General features: G+C 41.0%; 1 protein-coding gene across 4 annotated transcripts in view; it reads left to right on the forward strand.

Annotated features, from left to right (window-relative positions):
* Window positions 1-3,072: 3,072 nt before the first annotated feature.
* LOC149159249 (U6 snRNA phosphodiesterase-like protein) overlaps window positions 3,073-21,811 on the forward strand; it is a 146,794-nt gene continuing 128,055 nt past the window's right edge. For all 4 annotated transcript variants that reach the window (XM_089433452.1, XM_089433453.1, XM_089433451.1 and 1 more), the window contains exon 1: window positions 3,073-3,438. In XM_089433452.1, the coding sequence (XP_089289578.1) occupies window positions 3,273-3,438 (166 nt within the window). In that variant the 5' untranslated portion in view covers window positions 3,073-3,272. The remainder of the gene's footprint in view (window positions 3,439-21,811) is intronic.

The following is a 21,811-nucleotide window of genomic DNA, read 5'->3' on the forward strand; positions in this document are numbered from 1 at the left end:
ATATTGCCACTAAGGGTCATGTCTTTTAACCCAAGCTGACCTAAGCCTACACGCTCAAACACCTTTAACCTTAGAAATAAAATTCTTCTCATTGACTCACACCCTCTTCATTGTAGCCTTAGGTACCCTTTAGCCCATCAAAGGTGCCCCTCATGCATCCAATGGAATACACATTAATTTTGACTTGGGACTTTAGCTCACAACTTTGGGTTGACTAAAGCCCACTACTTGTGTACATTGCCCACAAAATGTCTTTTTTTTTTGTGGGTCAACTCCACACAAGCCTAGTACCCTAAGGGTTGTGGCAGTACCTCCCAAGCTACACGTCTCAACATGGAAGAGGGGGTGGGGGGAGGGGGGGGGTTGGTGAACACTCCTACAGATCAATTGGAATACACCTTCGCATGGGGCTTAGGAACAATTACCAATAGGCAAGCATAAGCCTATGTGATTTTACAAGGTATCCACTAAGTAGCAGAAAGAGGTATATCTAAGAAATAACCATTGTTGGGGACTCTGCAATCCTTATAAACCTTCTTATCAGTAACTCCCTTACTATGGATTTCAAGCTTCAAAATATCATCAAAAGGATTCATCAAGTTCTTGAAAGGTTCAAAACCAATTTTTTCCTTGTTCATCGTTATAATAATCGAAAGGTTGACTGCTTCACAAACGAGGGGGGCTCATGACAAAAGGAATGTTGAAGTGTGGGGAGGATACCTTCCTCGCTCCTATCCCCTATACTCTTTGTGAATAATTCCATTCACAAGGCTTAAGCCATGTTGGGCACCATGTGCAAGGATAAATGCATGGACCAAGCCCTGCTTGGATATGAATTTGAGGCTCAATTAGAAGGAGGCAAGCCTATTATTGTACACATTGAGGGAGCATGCAATGGAAATGTCCCCTAGTCCTTTACCATGTGTGCCTTGAATGCTGAAGATATTCAAAGAGGATGAAGTGCCACTTTAGACATGTCACCTTTAAATCAAAATGAATGTGGGATGAGGGATTTGGAGGCCAGCATTCAAGCCATATTCAACGTTGCATACATGAAGCACACAGTTAAAAATTGGAGAGTATTTGTAAATCCTATCATTTCTCTTGCCCTGGGTTCATTTTTCTTGGTGCGCTTTGAATTGATGGTGTTGCCATGGAAGGATAGGTTCATCTTGGCTTGGCTCGCCGCGAGTTCAGGTGACGAAGCGAGTTTGCAAATTATTGTTATTAAGGGGAGGCATTGGGATACAAGGAGATATGTTATGTGTTCTTCACTACCGAAATTTGATCATCTTTCAAGTACTGTTACTTTGTTAAACCTCAGTGTTTCGTTGTCTTATGCAAATTCTCATCAACTTGGGTTGCTGGGGAGCTTTGGATTGCTATCTCTTATGTTTATTAGATGGTTCACCGGGGTGTCTTTTTATTTTGTGTGTCATGTGTAGCCTTTCTATGGAGGGGCTCTCTGCCTTCTCTTCTCAATTGGACAGTGCCACTAGGCAGTTGGGATGGTGTGCCGAGTGTTAGAAATTAAATAACAGAGCAAGTGGAACACATAAAATATTACAGAAAAACAAACACAAAAAAGCATAAAACAAGAGACACACAGATATACGTGGTTCACTCGATTTGGGCTATATCCATGGAAAAACAACGAGTCCTTCCTTTATATTATCCAACAAACTTAAGGGACACAGCCTACAACAAATTCACTGTAACTTCCTCTCTTCTCTCACACAATCTCCTCTCTTTTTTCTCACATAGAATGATACACAACTACAATAAAATTCCCTCATATAAACTGAGGGTTGTCTTCTAGGGCACAAAATCCCTAAATTAACATAACTTTAACTGTTAGATCTTTCACCTAATGAACGAACCAAATCGACCATGAAATTAGAATATTTTACAAGGCATTTTTAAATCTAAAATTTGCTTATGGGGGTGCTGCCCTAGAACCCCCACAAGGGGGAGGTTAAAAGCATGCTGTCACCCCCCTTGGACCCCCCTAGTAGTAATAATGGGGTGGGGGTGGGCAAGCCCCCCCACACCCCATGTCAGGGATTGAGATTCAAATGTGGTTGAAACAAGACCTCTGAATCAGGAAGATAATCAAGCTCCACACCCGACATTGAGGCAATCGTCCAGGGAGTTAGTTTGGGTCGTTTGTAGGGTGAAGTGGGCCCCTGTCACCTAGGCTTGCTAGGTGTTTGCCTTTGGGTAGGTTGTTTCTTCCCTAAGCGATTGCTTGTTTCGTGGATCACTATTTCAAGGCACCATGTTTCAAGGTCTCGGAGAGACCATTCAAACCCTGCAGGAGAACATCAATCAGATCATGAAGAACCAATAGTTGAATGCTGATACCTCCACCACTGCTTTGGAGACCATTATTGAGTTGCAGGTGAGGGTTATTAGAATGGAGGATGAGTTGATGCAACTCAAATGGATGATAGACACACTGAACCACTAGGCTAATCAATACACAACTAACTTTAGTGGCATATGTTCCATTGCTCTAAACGTCACAACCATCAACCACAAGGCTAATCAATACACAACTAACTTTAATAGCATATGTTCCACTACTTGGAAGGTCACAACCATCAAATGGTCAACATTGAATGCCCAATTTCCTCAATAATGAGGCTAAATAATATCAATTCTTAGATTATGTAAATTTTTATGTATTGCTGGTATGTACTAAAAATCATATAATTAATAACTCTTAAAAAAAATTGTAATACCCTCTATACATTCAGAGAAACGACCAATTACAATATAATAAATTAAATATTATTATTTCAATTATTATTTATTTATTTTTACTTATCTTTTAGTTAAAACTAAAATATTTTATTATTATTATTTTTTATTTACCACGTCATTTTACACCGTTGGATTATAACAACTATAAAGTACCTCGAACGCTATTACATCAAATTCAAAATAATCACATTTAAAATTAGCGAAACTTTAATTTACACACTACTTAATCGATCCAACATATTTCACGATTATTAAAATATATACCTAAATTCTCTCCATATAACAAATATAATGTCTCAAGGAGCATTCGCTATATATGTTGTCGCCATTCGAGTGCCTTCGGGACTTCAAATTTAAACTCCTCTCCGTTTTAGACTCGCGTTTGTTTAGACGACTGCAAAACCACTGAGCATTATTGCAGGTAAGCATTCCCAAAGAAAAGAACAGGGATGCGTTGAAATAGCGATAGCAGGGGCATGTGAATTGTGAATTTTATCCGGGAAAGCATGGAAGCTCTCAAGACTTCGTACGCTTCTTCCTCTGAAGAAGAAGGAGACAACGACATAGAAACAGTTCCAAACAAGAAACCAAAACTGGAAAAAAATGGCTCACAAGATACAATCGCTTTGCCTCCTCCACCTCTTGATCTTCTGGATTTGCCCTCTAATTCTGGTAAGCAACACTAAATCTATATGTCCATGTATACTACACAGCCCACGCCACAGCAACCTTTGCTTCTAAATTAACTAAATGGTTTTTTTTTCTTTCAAACTGAGATGAATATTCTGTAAATATTTTTCACACAGCAATTGTTAAACTAAGGAAATATTTAATATTCAGCCCTTTTGTTCTGTATCAGGAATTTTCCTGTCATTTTCATAATCTGGATTGTCACCAATTTCAAGAATAAACCTGTAATTTTTTCAACAACGGCCGATTAACTCTTATTTATAGCTACATGCATTATGACAGTTTGCTTCGCGTTGTTTAAGGATTAACTATTTTTTTACGAGCTTGCTAGACTGTTTTTGCTTAGGGTTAGGCGTATGATTGACCGTGAAACTGAATGTTCATTTCTATGTATTACCTTTTAATGCAAGTGTGTGCTACAAGAAACATATCCCGAGAAGAACATATGTCCTTAAGTTTCTGTGCTAGGCATGGAAGGTAGCTTTCCCGCCATATTTGCCTGGGACTTGGACCGAGCCTCACCTCTTCGAAACTCACGCTATGCAGATGGGTCATACCACATTGAGAGTAGAACCCTATCAGGTGGGGCAGACCACTTTGAGAATGGAACCCTGGTGCACAGTGTAACACTCCGTTGAGCTCACCAATAACTAAATACCCAGTTGTTAGTAAATGCTATCTTTTTTAGTGCTAGCGTTAAAGTCAAAGACAAGTGTTACAACAGTCTGAAGAGATTGAGCACTACAAGTGGCTTGTTTACGCAGGGAAAACAACCCTTAAAGGGCAAATCACTAAACATAAGTACTTCTGTTTCACTAGGCTGTTGCTTGTTAAATTTTCAAAGGTGAAGGCTTGTTTTGCATTTAGATAGTTAACTGCATAGCAGTTTGACTCACATAGTAGTTTTTGTTAGGGTTATTGTTATGATCCTGTTGCCCCACGAAATTGCATGGTTCATTTCGCATTTTTTTGAGCCTTTCCTCTCTCACTAAGCACAAAGCTAGACCATTGGAGTTCAAGGACAGTCACAGGTTGATGAAAGCCTAGGACAGGAATGCCCTACACAAGGGAGGCTAGGATCATGAAGGAGAGCAAACACACTAGCTTGGAGGAGGCCTAGGGCATGATAGAAGATAGGAAGAAACCCTAATGGAGGGGTTTCCACCCATTTGGTGGAATATTTCATCCTTTGAGGTATTTGGGACAAGGATACATTGATCGATGCTTTTTTCTACATCTTTGGAGGCAAGCTCTTCACATGAGGAGGTGCCATGTGGCATTATTGGATCACTAAAAGGAAAGACATTTGCTTATGAAGATGACAAGTGGTATTATGGAAGGAAGAATGCCTAGTTCAAAGTGGTGCATATGGGAATAGGACATGCTTGAATGGTCAAGGAAGGTCACTTGAAGAGGATTACCCCATTTTAAGGGTAAAAGACATGAGTATTTTGGTTACTTAGCCATGGATCTAGCCCCTAAAAGAAGGATGCCTCACTCAACTTGGCATTTACAGGGTTAGCATGGGGCATTTCACAGAGTTCAAGGTGTGATTCACATGTTTGGAGGAGTTAGCTCAAAGAAGAGATTGACACATGTCATTTTTTTGCGGAATCAAACCCCAAAAGCACTCTAAAGAGGAGGGGCCTAGTTCCATGGTTTTAACTCTAATTTATTATCGTTTTATTCAATAAGGTTTGTCAATAAAGGTATAAATAGAGGAAATATTCATTTGCAAAAGGCATGGTTGGAAGTGTGGGAGTTCCCTCCAAGCTTATTTGAAGATCTTTTAGCAGGAAGAACTTAAGGGGCATTTCAATGTGAGGTTATTCATCTTCGTTTCATTTTCTTGGGTGGTCCTTCATGGCACCCCTTATAGTTTTGGTTTTTATTTCGAGTTGGCAAAGCTTGGTGTTCAAACGAAATTGGTTTGATGGCTAGAAATTACTAGTACAAATTTGCAAGAGTAATCTTTGTATAAGGGGAGTTTTTATCCAATAAGAGGACCTTGGGGTTGAGGTGAAACCCTCCCTTTGTCCTGCTATAATCATTGTGTTTGTTGAAGGATATTTGCTCTTGTAATGCCTTGATTAGGGTTGTCACTCTGTTTGGAGGGTTTCCCTATCTAGGGTTAAAGGTGAAGTGTGGCATGTTTACGCCCTCTTGATCTTTGGATGAAATCACACTTGAAGAATGTTGTATTTTTGGTTGTTCGTTCTATAAAGAAAGCATCCTACTATTGTATACTTCATTTATGGTTTTATATGTGGTTATCCTTTAGTTATTCATGGTTGCACATTGTTATTTTGCTGATTTTGTATTGATTGTGAGGAGCATCTTTGGAATAACTCTCCTTTAATTTTCTGCATGTTGAACTTTGAAGTAGATACTTGTGGTTAGTTAGAACATGTTTATAATGAACTAACTATGCCTCCTTCATACCGTTTGAACCCTCTATATTGTTGGTCCTGACTCCATTATCCATTGCAGAGGCATTGGAATAATGGTCCGGGCAATCCACCATCCCTTAAATTCCAAAGAATATCAGAAACATCTTTTTTAGAGTTTCCCCCTTGTGTCATAGGAGAGCCACCTAAGGTGAGAGGAAGTGTTGCCGTGGTGACAGTGGGCAGCCTTACTAAGTTCCTACATGGTTGCACTTCATTCAGGTACTTGAATATGTTTGGGTGTAGGTTTGGGAGGTAATAGATCCTAATGGGTACATAAAGGATCAAATGTTTATGTAATTGTAGGTTGTCTTGGTAGTGGATTACATAGATAATGCATGAGAATTAGTATATTTAAGATATGTATAGAGTCATTATTGCACACTTTGGCTTATGGTGATTGTACTTGAATGTTTTTGGATTATCCGAGAATTCTTATTCGAATATATAAGGAGTTCTTTTTCCTCGGAAAAAACTCTAAACTTCTCATATCATATGGAATGATTGCAAAAATTACATTTTTTAGATACTATCAGTGCATTCTAGTAGGACCCATGGTCGCCTAACTGTTTGACATCCATGCCATTGTAAACAAAATCTACTAACTATAAATCTTGAGCTTCTTTTTTGAATACAAATACATAGTTTAGTGATTGTTGATAAGTATAGAAAAAAGTACAAAAGTGTGTCATCCCGAAATAAACGAGAATATAAGGAGAAACTATATTGCTGCATCCTGATTATCCTGTAGAGCAAGGTCTATGAATGGATGATGATAAAACTTATAGTGATCTTCCTCTTGCTGTTCTACAATCCTATATGTGCCATATGCCAAGGGGATACCATCCTTTGAATGTTGATCAACCATCTGATTCCGCTCCCTGTACACATGAGAGCAAGAGAAATCAACGAAAGTATCCCTGATACACAAGACCTCCTACATTAATAGCTTCAACTATTGACATTGGCATCGCTGGGAACCATTCACCCATCTTATGATGAGAAGAGAGTCTCCAAAGATCTGAATTGTTTCACACCCTTTTTCTCTTGTGAACAACAATAAAAATTTTAGAGCAAAAAGTTCAGCGAAGTTGTTTGATCCTTTGCCCAGCCCCATAGATGTGGTGAAATAATGATTTTCTTATAGATGTATCACAACCCCCCTTCCACACTGTCTTTCATCACCTTGAGAGGTCCCACAGCCTATCCTTATATATTACTTTCGGAACAATAGACCTGTGTGGAATTGTAGAAGTCTTTACAGGTAAAAGAGTGAAAACAACAATACATTGAGATGCCTTCCTTTTAGCTGAGGGTGGAACTTCCTGGAAAATGCCATTATTCATGGTAATCCAAATACCCCAAATAATAATAACAGGACTGGTCCTAAAATATTTTAATGAAACATCCTCAAACCAATTTTTCCAAGCTGCCTCGATAGATTGACCCATCTAGATCCTTGTTAAATTTAGCTAATGTTTAATAAAATCCCAAACATCAAACGCAAAAGGACAGTCCTTGATTAAATGATGGGTAGTTTCTTCAACAAATTTGCATAATACACACCAACTAGGTCCCTCAACTAGTCTCTTCCTGAGCACTTCCCAGGTAGGGGCCTTTCCTTTCAAAATGCACAACATGAAAAGTCATTTTTTGTGTGGGGCATTTGAGTTTCCAAAGGTGCTTCCACCACCACTTCGACTCTCCTTGAAAGCTTTCTTCACATATCTTAGCATATCCTTCTTTTGGCATGTACTCACTGGAGGGGGAGAAGGTCCAATGAAGTTCATCCTCACGCTCTACTAGTCGGATATGAGATGCTTTTAGAGCTTTTGTGTACACCATCAAGACTCACCATGCCCTGGCTCCAATTCTAATCGAAGATCATCCTTCCATCCCTGCGACCTGCGCCCAGAGGCTTGTTCTGGCTTCATCCGAAATCCGACTCAAGGTGAAGTGGCCCTTGACATTTAGATACACAACCAACCCCTGAGGCAATTTGTAATTTTCTCCACATCTAAACCAGTGGTCCACACCGATCCTGAGTTGCTCGTCGTTTCCCACACTCCATGAGAGACCGTCTACAATAACAGGGAAGGATGAGACAACTGCTTTTTAAATAATGAATATACCCTAACGAGTCTAATTTGTTGAACGAACCCAATCAAGGAAAGAAGTAGGGGAGATATTTCTCAGTCACTACCACCGTCCATAAACTTTGAGTGGTTAATAACCTCCAACTTGCCTTTGTAGCCAATGCTTTTGCGAACAGAGGCAATCTTTAAATCTTAGCCACCCCATGCCTTAGGAACAAAGATCCTATCCCACTTGACCCATGGCGTGACGAAGTGACCTTTCGATCTAGATCACAAGAAGCGCATGCCATCTTTGCAGAGCTTTTCCAGAATGCCCTTTGGTATCCATGCTAAAGACATCCAATAAACAGGAATGGCCTCTAAGACTGATTTGACTAAAACCAAATGTCCAACTCTGGACAACCAGTTCAAACTCTAGGCCTTTAGCCTCTTCTCCAACTTTGCAACTAGCCAGAACCAATTTGCCTTCTTGTAGGAGTTTGGTTTGAGATGAAAACCCAAGTACCTCAAACCCTCATTGAATGGCACTATTACATAGAAAAAAGGAGTTTGTAACCGTTGCAATTCAGGCTTCGATAGTTGGTGGCCAGATAGTGTCGATTTGTCAACGTTCACTATCGTACTAGTTGCCTTCCCAAAGAAAGCCAAAGCCGATGATAGTGTCTCCACATCATTTTGAGAGCCATCGAAAAAATTGAGGACATATCCACAAAGAACAAGTGGGAAATTGTTAAATTGTTTGCTACCGCACTACCTCTAAGAACCTCTCCTCCTTGCAGCTCCCAACACCTTATTGAGACCTTTAGTAGCCAAAAGGGAAAGGAGGGGTGAAAGCGAGAAACCTCTTTTTAGGCCTTTTTGTGGATGGAAAAAAATCAAGGCCAACCCATTTATCAGAATAACAAAGGAATTGACAAGAGACAACTCATAATCCAGGTAATAAAAGAAACCTCAAACCCCAAGTGAGTCAAGAGCAAGCACATGTACCACCAATTTACCTTGTCATATGCCTTTGATAAATCAATCATTAAAACTGCCCCTTTCAGATGACGAGTCTTGATACTGTGGAGTCCTTCCTGAGCAAGTCCAATGGCTTCATGGATTTGCCTACCTTCCAAAAACCCAAATTGTTCTTTTGAAATCAACTTGGAGAGAATGGGCTTGAGCCTTCTTGCAATAATTTTTGTGATAATCTTGTAAACGCAATTGCATAACGATATAGGCCTAAAATCATTATAAGTGTTCGGGTGATCCACCTCGGGAATGAGCACAATGAAGGTAGAATTGAAAGAAATTACTATCTGCCCATTTACTTTAGATTCCTCCGCCACTCTTAGAAGATATTGGCCTAATAGATCATAAAAACCCAAGAAAAATTCAACCGACCATCCATTTGGCTTGGACTTTTATCCTTTTGAAAGTTGTGAAGAACTTCATTAAGTTCCTCTTCAATGATCTCCACCACCAGATTAACATTATCTTTTTCAATCACAAACCTTGGAAAAAGTTGTGCCAGCCTTACCACTTCCCTAATGGATGCTTCATTTGGAGCCTCGAAGAGCGCTCTAAAATGAGCTTTCCTAAGAGCAACAAGATCATCAAAAGAAGAAACCTTGTATTACTCAGCTCCCTTCCCTTCATAATTCTAGAAAAACTTAGTGTTTTCATCTCTGCAATCAAGCCTCACTGCTCTACTTTTGAGTCTCCATAGAGCCTCCTTGCCCTTGAGCAATTTCCTCTTTTTGATTTCAAGAGCCAACCTTCTAGCATTAGATTCCTCCGATAGAAAATCCCCCTCCTCTGCATCACAGAGGGCATGTAAATCCTCTTCGACTTAACTCTTGATCGTCTCTGGATCTCTTAACTATTGCCCATGGAATGGTGGCTTGTTTTACCTTCTGAATATTTGGTGCAAATTGAACAACCACTTAGTCCCCCTAAGCTTCACTGACAAGTTGCCATGAAGATCGAACAAGCTCCAAAAAATATTTATCCTTTAACCATGTAAATTAAATTTGAAAGGGCTTGGAGGCTTTTTCCTTGCCCCTTTGAGCTCCAACACAATAGGGTAGTGGTTCGACTCCCATCTAGTTCCAATGCATTGACGCACCAAAGGGAGTTCATCCGCTAGCCATTCTGCTAAGAGGAACCTATCCAACTGTTTAGCTATCCTAGCCTCACCCATACGCTTGTTCCTCCAGGTTGGCTTTAATTTGATAAGGTCCACCTCCACTAAGTTCTGAGATGCTAGCAAGTGGGTGAAAAAATTAGACAAGTTGTCCATACGAGCCTTTGGGTCCCGACCCTTAGAAGCTCCTAGGGAGAAATTCAAGTCTCCCTAATAATAACATTGTCCCCCAGCACATAATCCTTCCAGAACAGGGCCTCCCAAAATATGTGCCTCTCTAGATATGGACTGTAAATATTGATTCCTTTCAGTTTCTTCTCCAATTTGTCCAAAATGATTTCCATACCAAGGACCGACTCAAGTCCCCAAGAGTTAACCAACTTTATTCTGTACGAGTTCCAACCTATGGCTAGACGTCGTGTTAAAATTGGCAACTAGGGCCAAACTCCATGTGGGTCATCTTATTAATGGCAACTAATATTTTTCTTGGATCCCTCTCATCGAGAGATGTAGGATTGATCTAAAGATCATCCGATTCCGATAAGTATTCATGGAGATATGAATTTATTTGTGTTATGGGACAATCCGTCAAGGTCGACCAGCAACCAAATAAACCCCACTTGTGCTCAACGTTTTAGTATAAATAGAGGTGGTGTTCAAGTCATTTCAACACACACTTATGATCTCTTCCTCTTTACTTGTCTTTGGGTTTTAGTAGGAGGAGAGATCCTAAGGTTTAACGCTGCCCTAATCTAGAGGGAGTGCCCTAGGCTCTACGTTGCCCTAATGAAGAAGCCCTAGACACAGGAGGAAAGGGAGATCTAGCACGGTGAAGGAGGCCTAACACTAACACTGCCCTATGGAGAAGCCCTATGTTGCCCTATGGAGAAGCCCTAACGCGGCCCTATGGAGAGGCCCTATGCTGCCCTATGGAGAAGCCCTATGCTGTCCTATGAAGAAGTATAATACACAATCACGAAGGGTCTAAGGAGAGACCTTAATACGCTGTAATAAAGGAAGCCTATACGCTGCCCTAAGGGTGGTATTGATATACCATAGCCATAGCAAGCCTAGAAGAGAACAACGTGGAGTTAGGAGGCTATTCCAGGAGGCCGAGGAGTTGTTGAAGAGGGTCGCAGTCCATATCTTGAGGTTGAGAGGCAGGGGGAATGTTTTGGGGTAGTTAGGTGAAGGAATATCCCTTAGAAAGGTTGCCGCAGCTAAGGGACAACTTGTTGTAGCAAGTCGCAGTGGATAAGAGGAGGCCGAAGGGTGGAATAGGTGTTGGAACATTCAAGCATTGTAGCCAAGGCTTTCCGCCCCTCCTAGAAGGGCAGCCGCAGTTGTGGAGGGCTATTCTGGCCACATTTTGAAGGCTGTTAGGACTGCTGTTAGAATGCCCTAACCAGTCATGCAATGCAACAAATAGAGGAGCCCCAAAACAGTGATGATGATACATTGAAGCAGCATGATGATGGAAGCAACAATGATGATAATACATTGAAGCAACATGATGATGGAAGCAACAATGATGATGATACATTGAAACAACATGATGATGGAAGCAACAATGATGATGATATATTGCAACAACATGTTGATGAATGCTGTAGCATGATGGGTATAGTGAAGAAGTGTATCATAGCATAATGAGGGGCAACACAATGGTGAGGTGCAACAATATGATATAGCAAGTTCATGGTGCTGCAAGTATAGCACAATGGTACAACAACATGCAAGGGACGTCAAACTAACAATGGGATAGATGTATGGTACTTAGCAGCGAGTACACCAAGCATGCAATGGTATAGCAAGCATGCAAGGGACAACAAGCAAGCAATGGGACAACAAACATGGACAACATGGTTCAATCATGACACATGGGACAACAGTACAACATTAGGTGCAACAATCATGATGTCCAACATTGTGATGATGGGTGCAGCATGGTGCAACACGGTGAGGTGCAGCATGATGATAGGTGAAGGAGTCACCTTGGAGAATCAGTCGAAGCAACATGTCTTCAATTGATCCTCATGTATCATCTTCTTAGAGATGATCTATGCTCTCATCTAGATAAGTCAAAGTGTTGACTTCAATTGTAAATGTACTATCTCTCTCTCTCTCTCTCTCTGCTGAACTATTGAAGAACATATAAGAAGAATTAATCAAGGGTTTCCCCACATTGGGGTTTGTCCCTGGCTAGAGCCACATCTTGTGTCCTCTTGTCTTGGCTTGTCTTCTGCAATTTATATTTTGTGTTCTATCTGCAGTTTACTTTAATGATGATGTGATTGCTAATCTGGAAAAGATATTGAGCTAACTGTGAAAATTGAAATAAATTGCTCTAGCATAGAACATAACTAAAATTAACATGGTATTAGAGCTGAGGTGAAGACAAATCCCAAGCAATAGAGAAAGAACAATCACCGAAGATAGTTGGGAAAGGACAAAAGGATCAATGGATTCCTCATCCCTCTTCTAATTCACCAAGGGTGAAGTCAAAGCAGAGAATATTATCAAAATGGCGCAACAAAAGTTTTTGATGGCCTACCTAAAGATTACTTCAATGAGAAGTCCAGATCTAAGGGAGGAAGGAAAGGCAAATGCCTTGGTTGAAATAAGTTCGGCCATTATGCGAAGGAGTGTCGAAATGGCAGGGACACATCACTTAATGATGATAACAATCATTCCAAGGACATCTTCAATGATCAGAGGAATGATAGTGCAGGTCATCAAGGAAATGGTTGACTCTTCAAGAAAGCAAGAAACCCCAGGCACTCCATCGAATAGAAGGGTGCTCTCTCTCTAATTTGGTAGAGATGGAAACATTCGTGGGATTATAATTGGAGCTGATGCCACCTATCCCGGAAAGGGTGTTACCCCTCAATTGAATGAGGGTAACTCGATTCATTTACATAATCTCTTTTATGTACCTGATCGCAAGAAGAACCTGCTGTCCATTTCGACCATGGAAGTCAAAGGTTTTAGGGTGGCATTCATCGATGGAAAGGTATGTGTATGAAAATGAAATTTTCTAAGATGTTTTTTTCATGGGTTCGGGGTTGGCAACTTGTATCAAGTTGCAGGATGGTCCATTGGGGACCATGCCAATTAACACATCTAGCACCAGAGGTCTATTATGGGACCCTACTCGATACAAGTAAGATGGTGACTGGGATGCCTGAATTCAAAAGGAGCATGAAGGTACATGTCTGAGATGTACCGAAGGAAAATCTTACAAGGGGACCATTCCCCTCATGTAGCAGGTTCATAGTCTTGGAACAACCTGAGGGGTTTGAGATTCATTGGGAATCTCATGTATGCAGGTGGAAGAAAGCCCTCTATGGGTTGAAGCAAATCACCCTGGGTTTGATATGAGAGGATTGATGATGAAGCTGAGATTCACTAAGAGTGAAGCCAAACCATTGTTTGAAGGTTATGGATGATAGACCTCTCATACCGACACCTTCTAAGAACGACCTATTTTTGATAAGTGCAGACCCTCTCACTTGCAGAAGTAAGAGGGAGTTGGATTCCAGATGTGGAATGGTAAACTGCAAGCTCGTGACTACCTCGAGGATCTTAACTTTCAGAAGTTATATGGTGATGATGTCGGACTAGATTTGGGAAATGCCTCTGAGTTTCATAAACTCATTTGCATTGATGTTCTTGGTGAACTTCCGTCCGGATATATGTTTTGTAGTTAGCTTGGTGAGCTCATATTTGGTTGAGCCTCACTGGATTGGTGCCAAGAATCTTTTGAGATATTTAAGGGGCACAATCTCTCATGGATTGAGATACACTGCCGGAAATATGAAGCTGCATGATTATTCGAATGCGGACTGGGCAGGTAGTGTGGAGGATCATTAGAGCACTTCTAAGTGCTGGTTCTCTTTGCATTCTGCTTCGATATCATGGATGAGTAGGAAGCAGAAGTCGGTTCCTATAAGCACTGCCGAGATCGAATACATAGCTACGAGTATGATCTCGTGTGAAGCTGCCTGGTTGTGGAAGCGCTTTAGTGAGTTGTTTGTACACATGATGAATACCATTGTGATTCTCTGTGACAACCGAGGGGGATTTGATTGTTGAGGAATCTCGTATTCGATGATTGCACCAGCAGATAGACATCAGATACTACCTTATTTGGGATATGGTAAGTCGATGAGCGAGGAGGCTCCATCGCATTGAGACTGATGTACAGGTCGTAGACATTTTGTCAAAGCCCCGGGGAAAGGTAAAATCTGTGACTTTCCCGAACAACTTGGAGTCATTGAGAGACCTTCTTATAAGGGTCCTGCATGTTGCATGCATTGAGATCTGGGAGCTCTGGGGTACTTACTGGAGCAACACACGACCATAGGACGACTCACCCTCCCCTAATGGTGCGCTGTGTACAAGGTGAATGGCTCAGCCTTCCCTGTGATACCCTGTGGCGACTTTGGGACAGGACGATTAGTTCTCCTGTGGACAGGATGATTAGTTCTCCTGTGGATAGGATGATTAGTTCTCCTGTCGAGGCATCCTACCCATGCAGTCTGGGACTCATGGGAAGTACCTCTCATCTGATCAATGAGCAGGGAAATGGGGTTAAGGACCATAGTAGTACTATCAATGGACGCATCGTTGTATCTATTGTACTGCCTATGCTAGGATGACCTCCAACTGATCTGGGATCAGTATGAGTGGTTTGAGACACTCTCTTGTGATATTGATCTGGGACCAATAAAACTGACTTCGGGTCAGTAAGAGTAGTATGACACACTCTCCTCATATGAAACTGACTTTGGGTCAGTAGAGAATGGTATGAGACATTCTCGATCAATTCTTCTTCTTCATGGTTCAGTAGAGTAGAGCAGAGCTCAGCAGAGTAGAGCAGAGTAGTGCGAAGGCACTGATGGTAGAGATAGTACAATCGGACATATGGATCAGCGGATGGAGTTCTCCCTAGTTGAGAGGGAGTGTTAAAATTGGCAACTAGGGCCAAACTCCATGTGGGTCATCTTATTAATGGCAGCTAATATTTTTCTTAGATCCCTCTCATCGAGAGGTGTAGGATTGATCTAAAGATCATCCAATTCCGATAAGTATTCATGGAGATATGAATTTATTTGTGTTATGGGACAATCCATCAAGGTCGGCCAACAACCAAATAAACCCCACTTGTGCTCAACGTTTTAGTATAAATAGAGGTGGCCTTCAAGTCATTTCAACACACACTTGGGATCTCTTCCTCTCTACTTGTCTTTGGGTTTTAGTAGGAGGAGAGATCCTAAGGGATAATGCTGCCCTAATCTAGAGGGAGTGCCCTAGGCTCTATGTTGCCCTAATGAAGAAGCCCTAGACACAGGAGGAAAGGGAGATCTAGCACAGTGAAGGAGGCCTAACAACAAACCCTAACACTGCCCTATGGAGAAGCCCTAACGCAACCCTATGGAGATGCTCTACGTTGCCCTAAGGAGAGACCTTAAATACACTGTCAAAAAGGAAGCCTATACGCTGCCCTAAGGGTCGTATGGAAATACCCTAGCCATAGCAAGCATAGAAGAGAACAACGTGGAGTTAGGAGGCTATTCCAAGAGGTCAAGGAGTTGTCGAAGAGGGTCGCAGTCCATATCTTGAGGTTGAGAGGCAGGGGGGAATGTTTTGGGGTAGTTAGGTGAAGGAATATCCCTTAGAAGGGCTGTCGCAGCTAAGGGACAACTTGCTGTAGCAAGCCGCAGTAGATAAGAGGAGGCCGAAGGGTGGAATAGGGGTTGGAATAGCTGAGCATTGCAGCCAAGGCTTTCCTCCCCTCCTAGAAAGGCAATCACAGTTGTGGAGGGCTATTCTGGCCACATTTTGAAGGCTGTTAGGACTGCTGTTAGAATGCCCTAACCAGTCATGCAATGCAACAAACAGAGAAGCCCCAAAACAGTGATGATGATACATTGAAGCAACATGATGATGGAAGCAGCAATGATGATGATACATTGAAGCAGCATGATGATGGAAGCAACAATGATGATGATACATTGAAACAACATGATGATGGAAGCAGCAATGATGATGATATATTGCAACAGTGTGTTGATGAATGCTGCAGCATGATGGGTATAGTGAAGAAGTGTATCATAGCATAATGAGGGGCAACACAATGGTGAGGTGCAACAATATGATATAGCAAGTTCATGGTGCTACAAGTATAGCACAATGGTACAGCATGCAAGAGACAACAAACTAACATTGGGACAGCTGTATGGTACTTAGCAGCAAGTACACCAAGCATGCAATGGTACAACAAGCATGCAAGGGACAACAAGCAAGCAATGGGACAACAAACATGGACAACATGGTTTAATCATGACACATGGGACAACAGTACATCATTAGGTGCAGTAGTCATGAGGTCTAGTATTGTGATGATGGGTGCAGCATGGTGCAGCACGGTGAGGTGCAGCATGATGACGAGATGCAGTGCGATTATAGGTGAAGGAGTCATCGCGGAGAATTAGTTGAAGCAGTATGCCTTCAACTGATCTCATGTATCATCTTCTTAGAGATGATCTATGCTCTCATCTAGATAAGTCAAAGTGTTGACTTCAGTTGTAAATGTACTATCTCTCTCTTTTTGCTGAACTATTGAAGAAAATATAAGAAGAATTGACCAAGGGTTTCCCCACATTGGGGTTTGTCCCTGGCTAGCACCACATCTTGTGTCCTCTTGTCTTGGTTTGTGTTTTGCAATTTATATTTTATGTTCTATCTGCAGTTTACTTTAATGATGATGTGATTGCTAATCTGGAAAAGATATTGAGCTAACTGTGAAAATTGAAATAAATTGCTCTAGCATAGAACATACGTAAAATTAACACGTTGTGATCAACCTCTGGCATCTAAACCTATGAACTGCCAATTATTGAACAAAGAACCCAAAGATTTAGTAACCATCTCCGCATCCCCCAGAGTCTCTTGAAGGAGGATGATTTCAACACAACACGCATCTACTAACCTACGAAGTGCTAGTTTTTTGGATGGGTTGGCTAGACCCTGACAATTGAAAGAGAGAAAGATCATGAGGAAACCCCTCAAGAGGATTTTGCTACTCTAAGCACCCTGTCAATATTCTCATAGGCAACGTCAAATTGAGCTTTATTCTGCGCCTTTGACAAAAAGCACCGACGACCTCTTCCCTTCCCCCTACAACTAGTTGAAGCAACCATCCCCAACCCACCTCAAGTAGTTTTGACCTGAGCTTGTATGCGAGGCTGCAAGTTATAGTGTGAGGCAGAGTCCTCTGGGTCCAATGTAGATCCACTCGATAATGAAACAATGGATGGGGGGAAGTGCTAGTTTTTTGGATGGGTTGGCTAGACCCTGACAATTGAAAGAGAGAAAGATCATGAGGAAACCCCTCAAGAGGCTTTTGCTACTCTAAGCACCATGTCAATATTCCCATAAGCAACGTCAAATTGAGCTTTATTCTGTGCCTTTGACAAAAAGCACTGACGACCTCTTCCCTTCCCCCTACAACTAGTTGAAGCAACCATCCCCAACCCACCTCAAGGGGTTTTGACCTGAGTTTGTATGCGAGGCTGCAAGTTATAGTGTGAGGTAGAGTCCTTTGGGTCCAATGTAGACCCACTTGATAATGAAACAATGGATGGGGGAATGGATGGCGGAGCCATAGGATAAGAACACTGAACCAGAGAATGACTAGAGACTAGAGAGACTCCCTTCCTGTCCGTTACATCCCCAACATCTAAAATAACATGGAAAATAAAGGAAGGAGAAAGGGAAGTACCCAATGGAGGCTCCATTCAATTCTACCACCCATGGAGCTTGCATTGCCGGTCAAAGTTCCATCAATCATTTCTTGATCAGGCTGAGCCGTGACCTCCTCCAACACCAAACTCATGCCTAGAGCCTGATGCAATTTAATTGCATCCTCGAGAGCATCACTTCATGCCCCCAAACTCTACTATGCCTCAAGCGGAGTTGGCTTCCCATCATTCTTCCTTGAAGTATCAAGCGTACTCCTCTGACCACGAAAAGGAAGATGACATTCTTTGACCAAATGACCAACCTGATGACACCTCCGACGATGGAAAAATACCCCTTCATAATAAAAAATCTACTTATGTAAAGGAAGCCAAGGGTGAATAAACTTGGCCTTTGCTACTAGACCCTTGCTCATACCAATATTTCACAGTGTTGCGAACATCTTGATAACATCCTAATATTATCTCGAAATCATGATTTTTTGGGCTAGCCGATGTTTGCCGATTTTTAAAGATATTTTTATGGTATCTTAATTTTGCGATGTTTGCTGACTTTTTACCGATATTTCCCCGGTTTTCCCGATTTTTTGGTTTTTCGGACCCTTGCCAATTTTATCCTGATGCCGATGTTCGCAACATTTATCTCACCAAAATTTGAGCCACCGCCATCTCCCTAGTCTCTTTAAATGACATATTTGACTCCAAACAGTCTCCCAACTTATTCCCAATCTAAGTAAGGGCTTCTTGTGTCCAATATGACACAAGTAATCCTCGTCACCTTACCCAAATAAGAGCCACATTCATACACTCCCTATTAGCATAAAAAAAACAACGTCCAACACATTAGAAGGATAGGAGTGGAGTCAATGCTCTAGCGTCGCCCCAAAATCCACTCAACATCTTCAAAAGTTCAAAAGGAGAATAAAAACCAGCCTTGAGCCAGATTTGATACCAATGGAGTCGAGCTCAAATTTTCCCAAGAGAGCGAAATCCAGTGTTTAAGAAATTTTGCATTAAACCAAGGACCTCGCGCTCATCCAATGGTCGCAAAGACGACCATTTGCACAAATTCATGTAATATTACCTCAAGCCCTAGTGCTCACCGACTTGTACCTGCATTAACTTTGGCAAAACACACTTTCCTTCTCTTGGTCTTTGATCTCCTACCCAAATAAGTGGGTTGTGCTCAATACCTCTTCAGAACCAGAGTTTGAACCCTCAACCCATTCCGATCCATGGCCAACCAGATTTGCCATCTGCGTCTCCTTTGTAGCTCCCATCTCCAGTAGGTGACCATCTTGTACCTTAACTTCCCCAACTTGTGAAGCCTCCTGAGCAGGAGAGCCACTAGATCCCAACAAACCATGAAATCCACAATCTGCGCCTGAAACCGCAGAGGCACCCAAACATGGAACACTAGATTCTTCAACCAGTGGAAGCCCCAATGAGGGAGAAAATGTGCAATTTGCTAGAGCCCTTGGACAAATAGATAGACCTGGAATGAAACCTTCTGAAACCCCTGACGATCCAGAGAAAGGAGGGCACCCGCAGAGCTCGGTTGCATTCTGAAAAATTCCTCTCTCCAAACCTAATCCCAAGCTAGAAGAGACTCATCCACCTACATTCCAGAAGAAAGATTGCCTGCCACGCTACAATCCAAACTGGTCGCCAAGCCTTTGGAAGTTGGTAGAGAGTCAACAAAAACAAACATAACATTCCTTTCATGTCTTGACATTCCAACTGAAAACCCTAAATCCCCATATTCCATATCTAATATATAGGGAGTTATTGTGTAACTTATGATAATAATACTTTTGGAAGGTGTGCTAGCCCTATTGTTGATGGGTGATAAGTTGTTGGAACATAACTCAAAATGCATCATTTTAGCCGGGAATTTATTTTGTTGAGTGACAAGGGTGTCTAGTAATTGGTGTTGCTTCTTATGCATTTGTTTGACCAACATTTTGTTAAATTTCCTGTGAACTCACTAACTTGGCAATTTATTTCCTCGCAAAATTATCAGAGATCTATTGAATAAAAGCACAACTGGGATCTTAACGAAACTTAAATAACGAAGTTAAAATAGAATTGTTCCTCATATAATGTTGGCCCAAATCTGGCCTCTGAACACTTGTACGAATTGGGCATCCGGTGATTTTGAGATTGGTTCCTCAGAGTTGATGCTCATATACCATGTTAAATTTCCTTTGAACACTGTAACTTTGCAATTTATTTCCTAGTAGATTTATCACAGATTCGTTGAATAAAAACATAGCTAGAGTTTTGACATAAACATTTAGTGGAAGCAAATTAAATCAGTCAATCAATTTCAATCTCACATTACACAAAAGTTTTTTGCCTAATCAAATTAGTTCTTGATAAAAAATAACTTCAAAACCTACTCGGGCTCCTCTACTAGGAAAATGGCCCATTGAGGAAATTACCTATACAATAATACCTCGGACTTGATTGAATTGATCAAACTCGAGATCTGTCCTTTGATCAATCTCTTGGCTGATCTGGATCTCCCTTGCTTCTTCGTACACCTTCCTTGGACTTCACACGCTTGAATGGAAGTCCTTCTCCACCCAATCATTGAGATGGCCTCCTCTCAATATCTTGTGCTCACTTAATGTTGTGTCTTTTCTCTTAGCCTAACCTTTCTTTTACAAGCTTGATCTATGGTTGAATCCACAACCCTAATCTCTGAAGTGATTGATGGTTGAGATTAGATCTCACCTCACTTGGGATCGATGGTTGAGATTCATCCAATTCACTAATGCAAAATCCTTCACATTTTATTAGATTAATTCTCTTTTGTCTTATAAAAGAAATTACTTTAATCACTAAAGTAATTTCCAAGGTTGAGGGTCTATTTGGCAACTTTTGCACACCTAGACACTTGGGGTTGTGCATAATTGCTTGCTCTAGTTATAAACATCAACACACTTGGGCAAAGTTGGAGCCTTGGGGAGTTTCTTAGTTAAATAGAGATTTCATGGGGAGCCGTCTGGATTCATTTTAGGATCAATTAATGAGGTCGTAAGGGGGTTCTCATCCAATTGACCTCATAGTAGTGGCCACAGTTCATTGATAGTGTGCTTTTTAGTCCTATAGGGAGTTGTTTAAGGCTGTTACAATAATGAGAAAGGTTGTAGAAAAAGCCATAATGCGTCAAAAAGCTTGTGAGATTGTTTCATAAGTTGATGTGGTGCTACGTTGATGAACCCTAACACTAAAGTAATCCTCGTACAAAGGGAGAGAAGGTTTTGGTAGCTCCAAATATGTAATGAACTGATATGATGACAATACCAATAATGTAAGAAAATACTTGCATAGAATAAAAACAAAAATAACAAGTATGTAAGTGTTAGAGGAGATTACTAGAATTGCACACATGTTGTATACTGATTTGTGTTACTATATATAGAGTACAAAGTTATTGGGAGATAAGATAATATTATTTATGCCCAACAAATGACCACAAAAGTAGGTTAATGGGACTAAAGAAGAGTGCAATCAAGGTGAATACAATGTGAGAGTGCAAGTGTAGCTCCTAAAAAATGTTGAAAATAACATAACCTAGATAGAAAAAATCAAGTGATGTTGCAGTCATGACACACATATAAAAGACCATTGCACGATACAAGGTAATTAATAGCCTACTAAGAAAGAATGAGCGAGATAGGAAGATTTGGTAATGGAGCTAAAGATGTCAAGGAGAGTGATCAAAGTTGACAAAGCCTCCAATAAAATACAATAGAGTAAGTTGATGATCAATTTAGACTAAGTCATCCAAAAGAACTAACGATAATGTAAAAAGTGTATTGAAATCAGAAATACAAAATAGAAAAGTAAAAATATAATACATATTCACACATGGTTGCTATATTGCCTCATTAATTCTAAACATGGCAACCT

Source organism: Pinus tabuliformis, chromosome 5_2 (assembly GCF_031772625.1).
Source record: "Pinus tabuliformis cultivar Carrire ecotype Pingquan chromosome 5_2, CPIR1, whole genome shotgun sequence".
Classification (NCBI taxonomy): Eukaryota; Viridiplantae; Streptophyta; class Pinopsida; order Pinales; family Pinaceae; genus Pinus; species Pinus tabuliformis.